Source organism: Rhea pennata, chromosome 2 (assembly GCF_028389875.1).
Source record: "Rhea pennata isolate bPtePen1 chromosome 2, bPtePen1.pri, whole genome shotgun sequence".
Lineage (NCBI taxonomy): Eukaryota > Metazoa > Chordata > Aves > Rheiformes > Rheidae > Rhea > Rhea pennata.
In genome coordinates, this window is record NC_084664.1 from 40,228,326 (window position 1) to 40,246,861 (window position 18,536).

Sequence of the window (18,536 nt, forward strand, 5' to 3'; positions counted from 1 at the left end):
TTCACTATTGAAAATTGTAACATAAAAACAACACCTGACAACTCTAAGGAAAAAAAAAAAAAAAAAAAAGAGCTAAAAGCCAGGATGTTCTAAGACCAGATCAAGCTCAAGTCTTAATAGAGCAAGCAAAAACCCCTTGTGTACGTGCCATAATGTATAGAATTTATCTTAAAACTACAGAATATATAGTAACGAGCTGCCACTATCATCCAAGGCATTTCCTAAATTTAATTTGTGATATGCACTGAAAATAATGATTCAACTAGCTTTAAAAAAATGTAGTAGCACTAGTAAGCTTTTTTTAATAATAATAATAATAATAAAAAGTATCACCCAGCAGGACACTGAGAAAGCAGAATGAGCACATCTAGAAGACATAGAGAGCAGTTTACTTGTGGAGGACGGCTAGGCGGTGTGCTTATGAGAGGTGCTGGGCCCATGGCAGAGGCTGCGTTCAAGCTCCTTTCCCTTTCGTCCTGGTAAATTCGATCTCGTTCGGCTTCTGGCAGCTGCAAGAAGTTCTGCATAGCCCGAAGGTTTACCAGTAAGGACTGCGAGGCAGTCTTGGGATCCTCTTCCTTTCGGAGGATTTCTGAGAGCAAGCCCTGTAGGGAGGGGGAGGAAGAAAAGGCTGGATAGTTAGCCTAGGTGAGCTTTCATAAAAATGCCCTCTGCAAAGCCACTGCCAATCATTTCTTTTCATTCTTTCCACAAGGTTTAGAACAAGAACAGCAACAAATGTACTATTCACTCCACATAGGAATATATTAATGACAATTTAGGTAGCAGAGAAGAGCGCCTCAATTGTACTCTTAATTTTATTAAGCATCTGTTTTATATACAACGTAAAGTGAATTTGCCTAATTGGTCTCCTTTCTTTTACTGGTTTAATTTGCCATAAAATCTTTCACAGTCACCAGACAATGAGAAGTTAGGAGTAAATGAAATTCACCTATTTTAGAGGCACTAGCTTGTACTCATGTTTTCTAGAAAAAAAACATAGTGAACTTATAGAAATGGCTTTCCACATTTACAGCAACTTAAACCACACCTTGGGAAGAAGTGGTATTTCAGAATTAATCTGAGATGACAAATGGTAAACGCATAGCGTTCCTAGAGTACTACTTAACTGACTCAGGTCCATATTTGTTGTATGTCGATACCTTGTTTTGAGAGGCGAATTAACAAGACCAAAGAGACATATCAGTTTAAAAACAGTTTTGGCAACTGATGTTGAAGTCAAAATTCTGCAAAACCATCCGCAGACCTGTCAGAAAGGGTGTAGGTAGCAAATACATTTTTGATTCAAAATGCCATGTACATGGGGATGTCCTTTAACAGGCACTTAGGATATTACATAGAGTTTTGATTGTGAAGAGTGGCAAGTTGTTGCAGGTCGACAATACTTTCCACAAGGGAGCAGCTGGTTGGCAAGGGCGAGTTTGGGAACTTATCTCTGGTTTCAGGGAGCCTGTTTGGGAAGGGCTGCGGGTCCCAGTTCCTTGGTCTGTTTACTGCTGCCGTCGTTTGGCGATTTTCAGAGGCCGGCAAAGATATATTGAAGTGAGTATTGGAAAGAAAAACAGCAAATGGAGTGTAAGTAGCAGCAAGCCAGAAACGGCCAGCTGCGGACGGCAGCAGGCTTATACAGACCACCCCAGGTTTCCTGTGCAATCATTTGATCTCGACTCTCAGCAATGGAGCAGGTCTGGTGAGCTGGGACACCTAATTACTCTAAAAGATGAAACTTTTATGAACCTATGAGTGCAATGAGAACTTTAATGCCGACAGGTTCTTGAAATTTCTCCCTTCCCCCACCAAACCCTCCTTTTAAGTATGTCAGAAATACAAAATACTCTACTGTCTTGAAGTGACAAGGTAGGACAAGAAAACTAATTTTTGCAAAAGCAAATGTGAACTTGTTTTTAAAATAAATACTGCTGTCACAATGGGACAAGGAATGGTTTGGTCTGAGATGTTTTTATGGCTAGTGTAAAGCGAACATGGATGTTGTTCTGAAGAAATAGCACAACTCAGTGCTTTTTTCTTAGAGTTGCATTTAAGCTCCTTATCAAGGGGTGGAGGGGGGAGGGGAAGGAGGCAATAAAAATGCTAAAACTTAGAGGCAATCCTGTTTTAGACATCTGTTCCTAACAAGGTGCTACAAAAATCTACTGCACAAGCCTCTGCTCGCTGTCACCTCTGTAGTGATATCTGACATGAGCAGGACCCTAAAGAAGTTGTCACCTCTCCTGAAGGTCCTTTCATACCTGCCAAATGCCCCTTATAAACATTCTAGGAGGAGAGCTGGAAGGAGAGCGCTCCTCCAACAAAGTTCCAGCTTCCCACACCCAGTTCATGGAGATGGGCTGCGGACCCCTCTCTTAGGTCGACTGGGCTCCCCGTATGCAGTGGCACTTGCAGGAGGGAACGGGGAAGCAAAATACAAACATGCTTTCCAGCACTGAGCCTGAAACAATCTGGAGGAGGATGAAAAAATAAAATCCTGGTGGATACTTTCTTACCACTATTCTTCATCCCTCCTCTTTGCTGGTGTCCAGGTAGAAACTATTCAGAAGGTAAATATATGAGTTACAGATAAAAATGGCATTTGTGTGGATTATAATCTTTAAAAATTTTCATAATGATTAGTCCCAACAATAAACTTACTTATCAACAAATATGGAAGTTATTATATATGAGTTTGTTATACTTTAAGTACTCAAGGCCACTGCTTTTAGTGTTTGTCAGTGGTAGGGTTATACTACCCATCCTCCCAGGAGGAGTCAAAAATGATTTAGTGCCACTGGAGACAAGGCAAAGCTGCCTGCAGAACACAGGAAGTATGACTGAGGTGTAAACACATGCGATTTCTGACCACTGCTCTGCTGAAAACAACTGCAACAGGACTAATAATAACAATAATAAAAGAAAACCTCAAGTGGACTGATCACTGGCAGGAGAGGAGACTCATTACTAACAACCCACTGTCAGCGGCAGAAAATATCCTTGAAAAATAGTCTAGCCCATACTAAAAATATTGACTGGTATAAGCCTTTCCCACATAGTGGGCAGCTTAAACAAGTGGAAAAGGCTGTTTTTTTCTCGTATAGCTTTTCCCCCTCAGTGAAATAAATACACAAGGAAAATAGACGGTTGTATTTTTGTGGTGTTTGCCACTATAGGCATTTCTGTAGGACAGTTCTTGGTGAATAGAAATGCCATAAAGTAATCACGCCCCTGTCCTCCCTCATCACTGCCATGATTCTTAGCACGAGCTGGAAGCGCAGGAAAGGAGGCAGATGTAGAGAGAAGAGGGAGGCAGGAGCGCTGGGGGAAGGCATGGAAGAGATGCTTATTGCTAGGAACTTCGAACCTGAAGGTCAGAACACGTGTGTGAGTAACGCGTGAAAGCAGGCGCTGCGCGATGTGTGGGGGAGCCGTACACTGCAGTTTCTCTGCATCAAACACTACTTCGGTGCTAGTGCTTCAATTTTTTTAGCACTGAAATTCAGCAAAAGATCGTACGACAAAACATAAAACAGGAAAATCCTAGAAAGAATGCTTCAGCCTTTGCATCCTTTCACATACTGACAGGCAGAGATTTACTATTTATTCCACCAGGCTTGAATCGATTTACCAATATACATCTCTTGGTATGATCTCCTGATACTGTACATCAGGATGTCCAAATGCTAAATGCCATTTTGCACAGAGATTATAAAAACTGTTAGGGACAGGGTCCTCCTCACTCTTCTTCCTGTTTACTCTTCTCACACTGGAAATGTATTTTCTTAAGATGTTACCAAATCTTATCGGGGTGGGTGTGTGTGTGTGAGAGGGGGGGAATATACACCTCATCACAAGTATAATTCATTACTAATTGCACAAAAATGTTCAATAAATATTATCAGTGCTTTCAAAAGCTAATTATGAATTCTTTAAAATTGGAGATAAATGAAAGTGCCTGCCAATATGAACAAAAACACTGCCTGTCTGGCCCCCAGTTTGTCTCCTCTTTGAACATAATCACTGATTCAAACAGATTTTATCAACCTTGCAGAACTTCAAAGCTCCGAGAAGAAAAATGCAATTTGCCAAAACCTCCCCAAAACACGCAGCACGGCCCTGAACACTATCCGTCTCCCTTGCAGTGTGCTTCAGTCACATGTCCAGGTGGAAGATTATTTGCAAGCTCCACCCAGCAGCCTGGATCCCTGCCAAGTAAGTTATAAGCAGACACATTTATCTATGTCGCTTAGTAGCAAGAGGAGAGCTGTCATGATAGTGTAATAGCACCTTTTTACCTTTTATTCAATAGCGATATGGATAGTGTGCTTTTTCTTAAATTACACTACGAAGAATTATATGAATACAGTGGCAATTTCTGTTATACTTAAGCAGGCAAATTTCCCTCTACCACATAATTTACAGAACTCAAATTCAATAAAACATTACATGATGGTCCATTACTGTTATCAATTTTGAATAATCCATCTTCATTTTTCATTTTACTGGAAAATAAAGTGTGCCAAAGACAAAATGGAAGGGGAAAAAAAGTGCCTGAGAAGGTGATTGGTGTAAACTTGGATTTTGTTTTAAAATTATAGAATAGTTTACTGCATCCAAGAGTTCTCCCTCGAAACAGCAATTGCCCAGACTTAGTATGAGACTATCCTAAATGCACAGACGTTTTCACATACGAAAAAGGCACTATATACGAAAGAAATGCAATGTATTCTGGCAACTAATTTTTTGAACAAGAAAGCATGGGGGGTGAAGGAGAAAAGAGGGGAAGAGAACGGCATCTGGCAGAAAGACCGAGGAGTATTCCAAAATGTTCAGATGAAAACCTGTTGCTTGTGGGAAGAAGAAAAGCGACAGGAGCACTCCCCCTCCTCCTGCAACGCCGGAGAGGAGAGGTCACCTCCCTGCAGCGTGATCCCAGCTCGTGCCGCGGAGCGGTCGGGATGAACAAACGCTGATGCTCCAGCTCTTTTGAGAAAGACCTGAGCACACTAAAGGGCCTCCCAGTTTACTAGAAACTGGGCAATCGGCTGGATGCTATTTGCTCACAGAGGCTGTAGGAAGGGTTGGCATCAGGACACCACGTTTCGGCACGTCCGCCTGGGACTGCCCTTCGCTGGCGCCCCGGTCCCCAGGCCAGCGAGAATCAGCGGGATACAAACGCCCAGAAAAATGCAGAAAAAAGCTGACTCGAGCCTGGGAATTTCGACAGCATAAGGTGTCTGCACAGCACACTGACATCAGCTGGGAAAACACACTAAATTTATTAATTCAGTTGAACGGCAACTGAAACATCAGCAGCTCAGTTTACTGGAATTCCCCTTGCAAACACAGAAGCTGGTACCCACATTTGCTAGCCAGGCTTGAGGTGAAATTCAGACCTGCCAGGACAAATCCTGACGCAATAAACTTTTCCATGGTGCACAACAAAGAGCTTCTAACAGGATTCACGCTATTTCTTTGCGGCCAGTGAACTGGAATCGCAACTGCTGAAGGACAAATGAAATTCGGGAGCCAACTGCACACTGGAGCCTTCTTAGGAGGGATGGGGAGAAACGTGAGAGGTGTGCCATCCACAGACCCCTCTGCTGCTGCCGGCCACAGTCGCGCCACTGTGCATGAGTGGAGATGCTCATTTTCACCCCAGTTATGGCTTTCTGGACTCTTCTTTGATTAATCTTTGCAAGACACATTCCTGAGAGCTACACATTTTTGAAACTAACATCCTGACACCAGGACTAGGGAGAAATTATCCAAGAAGAGACTAAGAACGCCCCTGAGATTTCCTTAGGCGTGGCTGGGGGTTTTATCCCCTCTATCTTCTAAATGATAACTTTCTATTTTAAAAAAAAGGAAAGATCAGAAGTAATTTTATCCAAATTCTTTCTTTTGGGCTGGGAGTAGACAGAAATATTTCTAGTCAACGTTCTTCCCCCCAACACAAAAATCCTTGAAAAATATCGCCAAATGTTGAATACCACTCTGAGCTGGTAGAATTCCCCTCACTCATCCCAAAACTGCCAAATTCTGTATTCGTACTGTACAGTGCAAGTCTGTAAAATGGGAGGTGCCAACATCTTCAGCCAATTCAACCAAAGTCCATTTTTGTTACCAAAACATTAAGGTGAATTACTTTTTTATTTAAAATTCACTTCCTTCCTTTACTTTTATGCTGAAAGCAAATCTCTTCCCTCATCTGAGACTGTATCTAGACATCAGGTTTTTTGCGCAGAACTCCTAACCGATTTCAGTGAAGTCTTCTGCCTTCAAAAGCTGATGGCATGATATGGTCCCTGGACACAGCTCAAATATGCTTATGACAGTTTCAAAAATGTCACTGTTAAGCCTGAGTTAGCTTTTTATCTCAGAAAACAGTAGCTGAATTTAAACAAGCATTACTATTTGCTCTATCCCCCAAAAAAGGGACAACAGATTTTACATCAGCATTAGAAAATAACTTCTAAATAGCATCATTTACTGAAGTGTTACCCTAATTTTACTTAAATGTGATCCTTAAATAAATTCTTGAATAAGTTGTTATAAATTCTGAAATACAGCAAGCAAAACAAATCTAAATGCTTTCATAACAAAAATCACAGGTATCTAGACTTGTATGCCTACTTGGGCTTCAGCTGTTACTGTGGATATAACTGACAGGTTTTAATTTGGCAAAGAAAAAAAACGTGCCTACAACGAACTCTTCTGCAGTCAATGGGGTTTCACTTGCCTATGAGCAGGCTGAGATATCTTTTTACAAGAATAAGGCTAATATTGCCTAAACTCCCAGTATTTTTTCCTTTCTGTTCCCCACACCTGCTACAATAAATAACAAATATTGCAAACACTTAAGCAGCTAACTTTAAATACTAATATAATTAGACAACACAAATTGTAGTATATGGGGATACTACTCTGTGTTCTTTAAAGTAGATCTAGTTGAATATTGCAAAATACATACATATATATATATATATATATATATACACATACATACACACATATATGTAATATTTTTTCACTGGATTTTTTTTTCAATATGCACTTTTGGGGTTTCCATACAATTTGGGTCACTTTGAACACATTTCATCAAGCAGGTTAACCTCAATGTCTGTGGAAGACCTGAACTATAAACAGATTTTAATAGCATTTATAGTAAGAAAAATGTCTAGTAATCCGTAATCAGAACATGTAGTAGAAATCTGCCCCTAGAGTTCCACTCATCCTATCTCAAGGGCATCTTTTTATGCTGTGTCATATAAATTCAATGTCCAGTCAGAACCAATCACCCTTGTATTTCAAATAACAAATTATGTTCGTGCACAAATGACAGATCAAAAACTGTATGTAAAACTAGCTGTCAAAAACTGAACAAATGAATTTTGAGGGGGAAACAAGCTGGGAGAAAATAAGCTGCTTTTAGACAAATTTGAGAAATAAGTGTCTAACGCATTATTTATTTTCTGAATTATTTGCTCAGCCTTTTGCACCAGTAAGATGACAGCCCCAGACAAAGGTAACTCAAAGCTATCCTTATTATTTCAGTACTTAATAATATCAATAGTAAAAATATTAAATACGGTATTAAACAAATATATATGTTCATTTATTTATATAAATATCAAATACTGGAACTCAACTCACATAAGTAATCCTTGCACTAGTTACACACGTAACTCATGAAATAATGTATGAAATACTTTCATGGTTAAGAGGGAAGACACACACACAGAGATGGACACACACACAGCTCTACAGAGAAATCACACCATGTCTGTACTTCCTTTTAGCTAAAGGAGGACATAAAAAATTTTAAGGCAACAATAATAATTCAGAACGTTTCCAAATGACATGCTGCTGCAAACCTGGTACAAATGCATTTGAAACAGTCATTATCCAGTAAGCTATGCAAGGAGAAACATCAACATTTCAAGAAATGCCCAAACTAATTTTCTATTATATTCTAGGAAGGACAAATACTTGTTCCTTAAGTTTTAAAATGTAGAATCCAAAGCTAATTTAGTTAAATATATTTAAAATACTTCTTATTAAGAATCCTATTATATTTCCTGTTAAAATAGATTTTTTTAAATTTTGAGATCTTATTATTTGCGTTGGATATACTGACATTTCTCCCATAACTTCTGCTTGATTAAATTCCATGCAACATGGCATTAAGTTAAATTCATAGAGCAGAATAAATTATAACAGGGTTAGTTTCTAAAACAGGTGTAAAAAATAACACATTTTAGTGTTACTTATCAGCTTTGCTAGGGCTAAAGTTTTTTTCTGCACTGAAGAGCTGAAGTATATGCTCTGATGTGGACATCGACAATCTCAAAACAACAAGCTACAAACCACATGAAAGAACAGAAAACCTAAAAATAAAATTTTTATTTTTTTCAGTTAAGGTCATTTCAGAATGTGCCTATGAGTTGTGTTATTAAGATTTTTATTAGAAAATAAAAAAGTAAATGCAAATAAGAATGAAAGACTATTTCAAGAACATCTAAGAATATAGGTTGTTCATGCATGTGGTCAGTATAGCTATACCTTCACAACACAAAGGCAATGTGTTGAGTGACTTCGTGAATGGCATAGAGCTGTTCATTTTCCTTTCCAGCAAAGATTAAGTCATTCAAAACCATCACAACTGGAAAGGAACAAATACACCTCTAAGAACAGTGGGTATATCCACAAACTTGGTCACTGGAGATCTGTATACTGTATCAACACGGACACTGCCAGGAAGTGTGGTTCTTCCACAGGAGCTAAGTGGCAGAGCAGAAATGAGGAGAGAGACTTAAAAGGTGATAATTACTAAATTACTGATAATTACTGGGATAAAAAAGAGGAAAAAAAAGAAAAAAAAAGGAGAAAAGTCCTCTCAGATTAAAAAAACAAAAAACAAAAAACCACCAAAAAACACTGACCTGAGTTCGGTTAAAAGCCACACGTGCAAATACTGCCTGTGAGATTCCTGCTCGTTTCAGTTCGTCACGGACCCACTGGTAGATTTCGGAAGACACCTCTGTGTTTGTTGAGACCTGCTGCTCCAACGGCTTGTTCATGGATCTACTGACAGGAGGAGGGTGGTTCAAGTACTGTTGGTTTAAGGACTGCTGGGCTAGAAGTCTGTTCACTGCATACTGCTGGTTCAGCAACTGGGCCATTACCAGCTGCTGATTTACCAGCTGAGGGCTAATAGGAGTAGATACAAGTCCAGGGTGCAGGTTTGGAAGCGGGGTCCGAACAGATGGTTGACTACCATGAGAAAGCTGAACAGGGGATGGAGGCTGTTCGGCTGTGTTCCCTGGGACTGGCTGCTGACCGAAGTTGACATGGTTGGCACCTTGTTGGGATAGTTCAGAAAGGCTATCCATCTCAACTACGTTGGAAAAGAAACATTGAAAAAGCCAACATAAGACTACACAGGTACTGAAAATTGTGCACTTCATGCTCCTCATAAGACAGGCTGATATAAATAAATAAATAAATAAATAATCACATTCATGTCCAAGCTCACTGTTCTGCCCATCCTAGTTCATCACTGCTACTATTTTTTGCCTTCCTAGGAAGGTGTAGTAGACATTAAAAAACCCCCAAGAACCCAAAGAGCCCATCGTCATTATGGAGCTCTAGGACAAACGTCAGAACAGAAACAATATGCTGAGAAGCACATATGGCAAAGAACTAACTTTTCTTGAGTGCTTTGCAAAGGTGCAACTTAACAATTGCCAGAAAAAACATGAGCATGTGACTGCAGAAAGCAGACGTACAAATGATGGATGTAAAGTACTTGAGACCAAAGTGGTAAGCAACTAGGGAAGCAGCATGGACAAGAGACAGGAAAGTAATCCATACACTGCATAAAATGAGTGTGAAATGAGTGCAGAAAGAGAAAAGGGGGCTGGTATTGGAAAGCACACCCAGATCTTTTTGAAAGGGAAGTGAAGAGAAAGAAGCCCCCAATGACTAGTCTTGTTGCTCCTGAGGAGTCCTTGCTACTCTATCTACAGTTCCCAGCCACTGGAAATCTGTAACAAGCAGGATGGGGTATGGACTTCCCCATGCTCTGCTCATTTCTAGATGCAGCATCAATTGTATGGGACTCCTAGGAACTAGTATAATTTATGTAAATTACACAGATGGGCTGCTTTATCTCGCAACCATGTAGGCATTTTTTTTTTCAGTGACTTGCAACATGGTTGATTTTTTTCTAATATTAACTCATATGCCTTGACACACCCTCTTTTTTAATTAAAACATTTTAAACTATAAGAGTTTTTCCAGCTCCCCTCTCATATACAATAAGATGATATACAATAACTCCAGGTTAATGTAAAAGTGTCTCACTTTTATCAATGTATACCACTTTTTCATTTTAAATGATCTCAGTTCTACATTTTTATCAATGCTGGTTCAGATATAGCTTTAGGAAAATGTGCTTTTATTTAAAAAGCAAAAGTCCAGTATCTTCATGTAAGTGCTATGACATTATTTTTCTTATACTAACAAAAAACATTTAAAAGGAAAAAAAAAGAGTAGTATCTGTGCTTTTCATAGTAATTATGATCTTCATTAACAGTTATTCATTAAAATCTCGCCCTGTCCTTCAGAGGATGAGAACCGGAAAAAGAAACTGGCACCTGGATTACCACCTGCACCCCTGCCCTCTCCCTCTCTTCCATCATGGGCAGAAACTAAAAAGGCATGTTCATCTGCACAGAAGTCTGACGTCTAGAAGCGGGTTTCAGTCCCTCATCAAGGCACCTTGTCCCCATTCCTTATCAGCATGGCTTCAGGGATACGTTGGCCTCTCTTCCCAGCATTAGGTTACACAGAAGCAAGCGAACACACACGTTTCATATTCACCGGTTTCAGTGTCCCCAAAAGAGAGACTATGAACCTGTCTTGGTAGGTCACGTAACATGAATTGCAGCCAACTCCATTTGCCTCCTGCCCCAGACACGAGCACATTCTCACTACATCCCCTCTGCAGGGTTTGCACCATGCATAGCACTTGCCACATGCGCTTCCCTGCCACCAAAGTGGGAATGGTCACATCCTCCTGTCAATGGCCACGCTGACTGGCTCATGGACCACTTGGAACCTAGTTAAGTCTTATCACTGGTTTTGATTATCTCATAAGACTATAAACTTTTAGAACAAATCAGAATTACACAGAAGGTCCAAGGCAGATTAAGGAAAGAAGCTGCCTGTTTTCACTAGCAGAAAGTAGAGATCAACCCAAGTGGGTCATTCACTTGGAATAGTAATTCAAGCAATTATCACAAAAGTGATACATTGTCTTCATTATAGCCTTAAGCTGTAAAAGGCAAGAAACCCGTTTTGGTAGATGAATGATTTTGCCTCAAATACTGAAAGCTAAAACAAGCTCAAAATCCCATTCCAATGAGGTCCTATTTCTTCATTCCATTGAAAATTATGTAGAAATTTTCTGACATAAAGCATCCAAAATTATGTTAATAGGTTTAAGAAATAGTTTTAAAAAGGACAACACAGAAAGAGAAAAGGTACTAAAGAATTAGTGTACCCCACTGTTAATTTTTTTCCTCCAGTAATTTTCATATGCTCACTAGAATAGGCAAATAATTGTCCTAATTATTATTTAAAATAGGTTGAAATCAGTTGGAGAAAAAATATGGATTTATAAAAATACAGTACTCTTGTTGGAATGCAGTGGCAGTTATAGAAGACTTTCTTTAAATATATGTTAGCTAGTGCAAAAAAAAAACATTAAAAAGAAAATCAGTCCGTCACACTTCTAGGAACAGGTTTTTTAAATAATTATTCTAAGCTGTAGAAGATCTCTACATTTACAGAATGACAGCTTTACATCTCTGGCAATCCAAGTCAGTTTGGCTGTTTCAATAGCAAATATTTATTTAAATGAATTCTTTCACTATATATGTACTTTCTAAATCTACTCATCAAAAGCATCCTAAACTTCCTGTGAAGGGACCTGGCTTCTTATGTGACTGTGACAGACCTCAACATGACACTTAATGGTATGTATCCACCATCATGGCAACTTTTTTTTTCTTGCTTACCCATCATATCTTTTGCCTTCTTGAAATGTTTATACCACCTTCCAAATTCCTGACATTTTGCTGCTGAGACATTTGCATAGTAAGTGCTGTTCACAATGGAAGAAATCATACTCTGTGTGAAAAGGGGAAAAGAAAAAAAAAATCATCTGTAATACATAGTAGTACAAGTCAAAGCACAAATTATTTCAACTGTTGAAATGATTATACTTTTAGACTTTGAGGACCATGCTGCATTTTTAATCCTATTGTCCAAAGCCTTTAAAAAAAACTCATTAATTGAACATTAAAACAAAACGAGGTATACTATAAACTGGAGCAAAAAGAGCAGATGCACTAAGAGAAGAACAAAGTTATTGACAAAGACACTTCGGGCAATGGGATGGGCTCTGAACTGAAGACATTCATCTTGAATTTTTTAGTATTATTTCTGCTTTTAAGTTCATTTGAGCCCTCCCATGCCCACAGAGGTATACAAGCCTACAAATGCTACACTGATTCCAGAAATGCAAACAACCCTAAATATTCCAAAACAGCCCATTCCCTTTGTGCCACTTTCAGACCTCGTTGAACCCAACGAATTGTAAGACCAAAGTTAATCTGAATGAGCTAACAGTAGGACACAGCAAGGGGATTTATAGTAGGATAAAATGCATACGTAACAGACCAAAACAATCCCAGCCTTGCTCTTCCTAAACAGGATATTTAAATGATTCACAGAAATGGGCTTTTGGAAAACTCTCATTGTCATGTCTAATTCTGTAACTGAGTATTAGCCATAAAATATAAAACAGAATGATAGAGATGATTTTTTCTCAAAGTGTTCCTGCGGTATCAGATAGTGACAGCGAGAATTTTACCTTCAGCTCAATTTTAGCCAATTTTAATACAGTGGAATTTACAATGCATAAAACTTTCAATTCTAGTACATTCTCTTATAAAATCAATTAGGACTAAGCCTTGCAAAATGAAGCACTGCTCCAACCTGAAAATTATACTCAGCATATAATGTATGAACAACAAAACTAGTAAATGTAATTTCAGTAGACTGAACTTTGCCACACTTCAGATTTTTATGTGGGAAGTAGCTACTTTTAGCTTAACTACAGAAATTGTCCAGCATATTGAGAAAACAATGACAGTCAAGAAGACAAAGCCCTGATTATTATGTTTCTGTGCTATTCAGCATGTAATATTTAGCTATATTTGTGCTGTCGTAAAATCAATGTACAGCATGAACCCTTTGTTATACAAACTGTGATAACCACTAGAAGAAACAATTTAGAGTAAAAATGCAGTAAATATTACTATAAGACTGACTATTATAAGGCTATTCCAGCTTCTGAGTAAAAGTGCTTTGATTATTGATCTTAGTGAAGTTCATTATAACCATTTGTTTTCTAACGTGTTACTCAGTAACATGCTATTTGTGGAACTGCAGTACCGTTAGAGTAAGTCTGTATTATTCATGCCACGTGTGGATACCCTCTACTCATCAGGAAGCTATTATTACGTTTTTCTGAATCACCAAAATTCTTACCATTCCTTGAAACTAATCTGGCATTTCTGAAATTAGCTAAAAGCCTTTTGTCAGTAGTATAAAAGTAGAATGAAATCTTTGTAGATGACCCTAACTTTAGCCTGAATGACCCAAACCAAGCTCAGCTGAATCCAACTTGAATTTCCAATATAGGAGCAGTATTATTAATGTCTAATACTTAAAAAACTATTGTTTAAAGTCTTCTACAGATTAAGGCAGTTTAAGCCTGGGTGCAAGATACATAAGGTGTCATTAAAAATGCTATGAATCTGAACTGATGAATTATACAAGTACATGGACAACTGCACATGCAACCCAGGCATTTGCATGTGCAAGATGCGGAGCTGCACATGTAATGGGCCACTTTCCCCACATAAGCTTGTGCATGTTTTGTGCTTACAATTTAGATTTCAGGGTCAATCTTTTTAATTTTGATTCTGCCCATTTCTGATATATTCTCCTGCCATTATAATTTTAGTAAGCATGAAAATATGTATATTAATATTAGTTTTAGTGAATTTCCTGCTACTGGCGAAGATGTTTGCCAAAGATTTCCTAGTCTTCTCATCCATGTCATTTTACAAAGAATATATGCCAATGACATGGCAGTTTATGACATGCCCTGCTTCCTTGGGAGCAAATGCAGTTACTGTATTTTACAACCAAACAGGAGACTGGACTATTCAAGCACTGTTAGAAACTCTAGCTTTTTGACATAATGTGAATTTGAGATTTTGATGACTAATATTGGGATTTAACTCTAAATTCTCAAAGTAGCAAGAAAAACAAAGCACAGACGTTACCAACATATTTCAAAATTAAAATTATCCTGCTTTTTCTTTGAGAACACTTCACACAAACATTCAAGTGATATTACCTACGCTAAGAATCCTCATCAGAAGGAATCAATGATTTATTTACTAATTCACTGAAGGCAAAATTTTACAAGCCAGATAAAATATTACTACCTTGTTAACTCAGAATAACTTGACAACATTGAATTTCATTGTTTCTATTCTTTATTTATTATGTTGTCATCAAACTTGCAGTCATGTCAGTGCAGAGAGATGCACTTTCCTGTAGAGACGAGCAGAACAAACTTTTTGGAAGGCAGTAGTCAACAGCGACCAGAAAGGCCGTCCCTTTATGTGCCTGGAAGTAATATTATGTCCTGTGTATATTAGCTGCATGCACACTTTTACCCAATCACTCCCTTTGCCAGTGGATTTCTATCTCCTGTCTGCATACTTATTCTCTGGGGTTCATAAAAACAAACCTACTAGAAAAGGCCAATTCCTGTATGGTTTAGCGGCAATTTACATATATGGATGTCCACTGTGCTTAGAGCCTAAACATGAAGATTAAAACCTTCTGAGTTAGCTGTCTTCAGAGATCCACAATTTAGACTGAGGAATATTGAAGCTTTCGCTCTTTCCCTGATCACCACTGCACATGAGCAACTTCCCACAGATCAGTTCAGATTTATCAATTATCAAAATGAGAATGGTCATATTTGAAACACATTATATTGAAGTAGTACTGTACCTAGACATACCTCCTCTACGAGTCACAGAGGCAGATACTTTCCATGGACAAGGAATATGGATATACCATAGAAATACCAGACATATTCAAAAGTATCACATTTATCACTCATACACTGATTTCTTTTCCACATGTTGCAAAGAAAATTGATAGAATGCAAAAACTGGCCACAGATCCACAGATTCAACATTTCTCCGCAAGCTTCTCCTTGAACTTTAAGTTGCAAGACTTCCAGACCATGCATTTCCCCCTCTCATCTCCCTCTAGCTCTTCCCCCAAACAGCACACTTGCAGCCCTTTTCTGAGAATCAGAAGATCTAGTCTGAAATGGTGCCACCTTCACAGAAATCCCACTATTCTGGAATGATACCATCTGCTACAGCCCAAGTGCTCTTTTTTTAGCCAAATAAGTTAATTATAATTAGGCATTCAACAACTGTGCGGAGGTAGGGCTAGATTTGTTCTGAAGTTCAGCTGAGGTTCACTCAGTGAAGCTTGAACCAAATCCATTCTCTCGGGAAGATTAAACATCAAGAGATTTGAAAACCAGCCACTGTAATTTCTCAAAGAAGTTGTGGAACTCTCTGGGGAAATACGTTAAATCTCAACCAGAATTCATTTTGAATGCCCGCTGAATAAAAACTAATGAAACAGTGGCACCAGACACCTTTTGCACTGTACCTGAATGTAAGGTGAGGTGCATCCTGCAAGACAGGAGGAGTTGAGGGGTTTATATGCTGGCTGCTCATTTCAGCCACTGTTGCAGGGGCTACGAGGGAGGCGTTTCTGAATCATTTCCCCTAACAATGCTCACCAACCAGGTGAAGTACTGTTCGATCATCGCTAAAAGTAAACTGTTGTCCTTTTCGCAAAACAACAAAAACAATGTTAATCAGGTTAATTCAATCATCTAAACCAAAACTGTTCATGCTTTTCTGCCAAATCAACCAACCACAGCAAAATCTGTTATCAGTGATTGCTCAGCTTCCAGTCAAAAAAGCTTTTAACCCCCACAGTCCCAAAACTTCCCCTAAATAACCTTAAAATTATTTTTATATGAGTAGAACGAGGTTGTTTTCATGCCTCATGAAGGGGCAGTTGGGCTGCAGTATTTACACAGAACAAACACATCCTCACAGACTCAGCAGTGAGTAGTAACAGACACAACAGCTTCCTAAAACAACTCAGCTAATTTGGATATTGGGGATTCCTTTGCAAATGAAACATCCCCCTCAAAAGCAGCGTTGTAACCAAAACTTACTTATGCTTTTTGGATTGTTTAACTAGGAAAAAAAATTCCAAGCTTTTTTGCAACTCATTCAGCAGTGTTTAAAGCTTCAAGCCTGCTCACTGGAAGGGGCAAGGGCTGCAACAACTTATTTACACAATTATCTAAATACGATTAAACAGCTGATGGACAAATATTAAACTGGAAAATGTATAGTCATTTCAGCTTAATGTAATCCTCTTTCTGTAAACACCCAAGATGATTTTTTTTCAACCAGAACAGTCCTGACATCTCATAAGCCTAAGGGTGAATAGCAAGAGATTGTTTTTGATAGTTATAAATATTCAAAAGACATGCAGACCATCTGCTTTCATAATACAGGTAAAGCAAGACTGAAATGGTGACTGCTGTATAAAAATGGTTCTTTTAACAAAGTCTTCCTCTCCTCGAAAACTATAAAGACAGATGTCAAAAACTGTTTACACAGGGTAATCAGGAGCGTGCAAAATGTAATATTCCTTTTACACACAGTGCTTGCTAAAGAGATTTTTTTTTCTTTTTCTTCCCATCTGTGTGTTGCAACACATTTCTACAAGTTAAAAACATTTTTTCAAACAGAGATCTCATGAATACCCAAAAACATGCTATCTGGTTTCTGAATGCTAATTAATTTCAACTAAGGAATCTGATTCCTTTTTCTGTAGGAAGGAACGCATGCTTTTGAAATGGAGTACTTCAACAATAACAGACACTGAAAACAGAACACCCCACAAGTTTAATTTTGCACTAGTTTGACACTGGCTATTTTCACAACTGTTTTACATACAAATCTGCATCTGTTAAATGTGGCTATCAGACAGACAGGAATAATTCTCCCTCTTTTCAAATGAGATTTTATTTATGTTTTACTATTTATCAAGTTTTTCAATATAAAGCCTCATAATAATGTAATGGTTTTGTCAAGTGCAGTAGAAGATACCTTATCTTTCAAGCAGAATATGAACAGTGCTGCCCATAAACCCTACAGTCAATTTTCAGAGCTGAAACACTAATCTTGACAGTAACCTTTTAATGTATTATATTAATGGCACAGAGGCGTTAAGCACCTTTTTTATAATTCTCAATAAAATGAACATTTACTGAACAATCTGTCAAACTACTGGCTCCATTTTTTAAAGCCAAACTTTTAAGGCTCTATTCTATTTTCACTTCCATAAATCCTCCACTTTACATCCCTAGACACCAGCAGGGTAGCACGTTCCAATGCTGCAACCATAATATGCCTGCCTTAAAAAAAGAAAGAAAGAAAGAAAACTATGAGCCTTTGTCCCTAGATCTAGTTTGAATAGTGATAAATTTACAAAGCAGAATAGAACTTAAAGATTTGGTGGGGGGGGGAATCTTTTTGCAAAGCAGAAAGACAGAGGAACTTTGTCTCCCTGATTCTAGCCACTATCAGTAGCTTTTGTTTCATAGCACGTAGATTTAAGTGTAGAAATCACAAACACCAATTTTAATGAAAGTTGAAATCTTAGGGGCGTTTCTTTCTTAAGAGACTCTATGTTAATATTTTTCAAACAAGAATGGAACATTCAAGCTCCAAATGGATAACATACTATTACCCCCAAATCAAAGACTTTAGCCTGTCTGAGCCCATGCAAGCCTACACGCTACAAAAACACAACCAAGGCAAAATGATGTTGTCAGTGTACTGATATGGCAGAGAATTATCATCTGCCACTTTGAATAAAACCAGACCTATAGCTCCAAATACCCAGCCATTAGTTGTTTTTTGGAAGAATAATCACAAATTGACAGCTTAATTGCATATGAAGAATTACATTAAATTCGTTGGTCCGTTACCTTGAACTATAGAACGTAATGCAATGGTATTTTTTGTCATATGCCCTATAAACATGTAGAATAAGCGGGAAAAAAACCCACAGATGGACAGAGAAGAAAAAACCTTTTGTTTGTGCCTTTGGCATTGCCCTGGGATGGCTATCTGACCTCTATACTGCTGCCAGGGTCAGGAGAATTAAGGATCTGCATGGCAAATAGTGGTCATATAAGTTACAATAGCCTAAAGGCAGATTTAAAATGACAACGTAAGCTTTTTTCAGGACAA

General features: G+C 38.3%; 1 protein-coding gene across 1 annotated transcript in view; it reads right to left on the reverse strand.

Moving 5' to 3' along the window:
- SATB1 (SATB homeobox 1) overlaps positions 1-18,536 on the reverse strand; it is a 70,927-nt gene that overhangs the window by 34,539 nt on the left and 17,852 nt on the right. The window contains exons 5-7 of the mRNA XM_062567829.1: positions 12,099-12,210; positions 8,958-9,412; positions 393-605 (exon numbers count right to left, since the gene is read on the reverse strand). Of these exons, the coding sequence (XP_062423813.1) occupies positions 393-605; positions 8,958-9,412; positions 12,099-12,210 (780 nt within the window). The remainder of the gene's footprint in view (positions 1-392; positions 606-8,957; positions 9,413-12,098; positions 12,211-18,536) is intronic.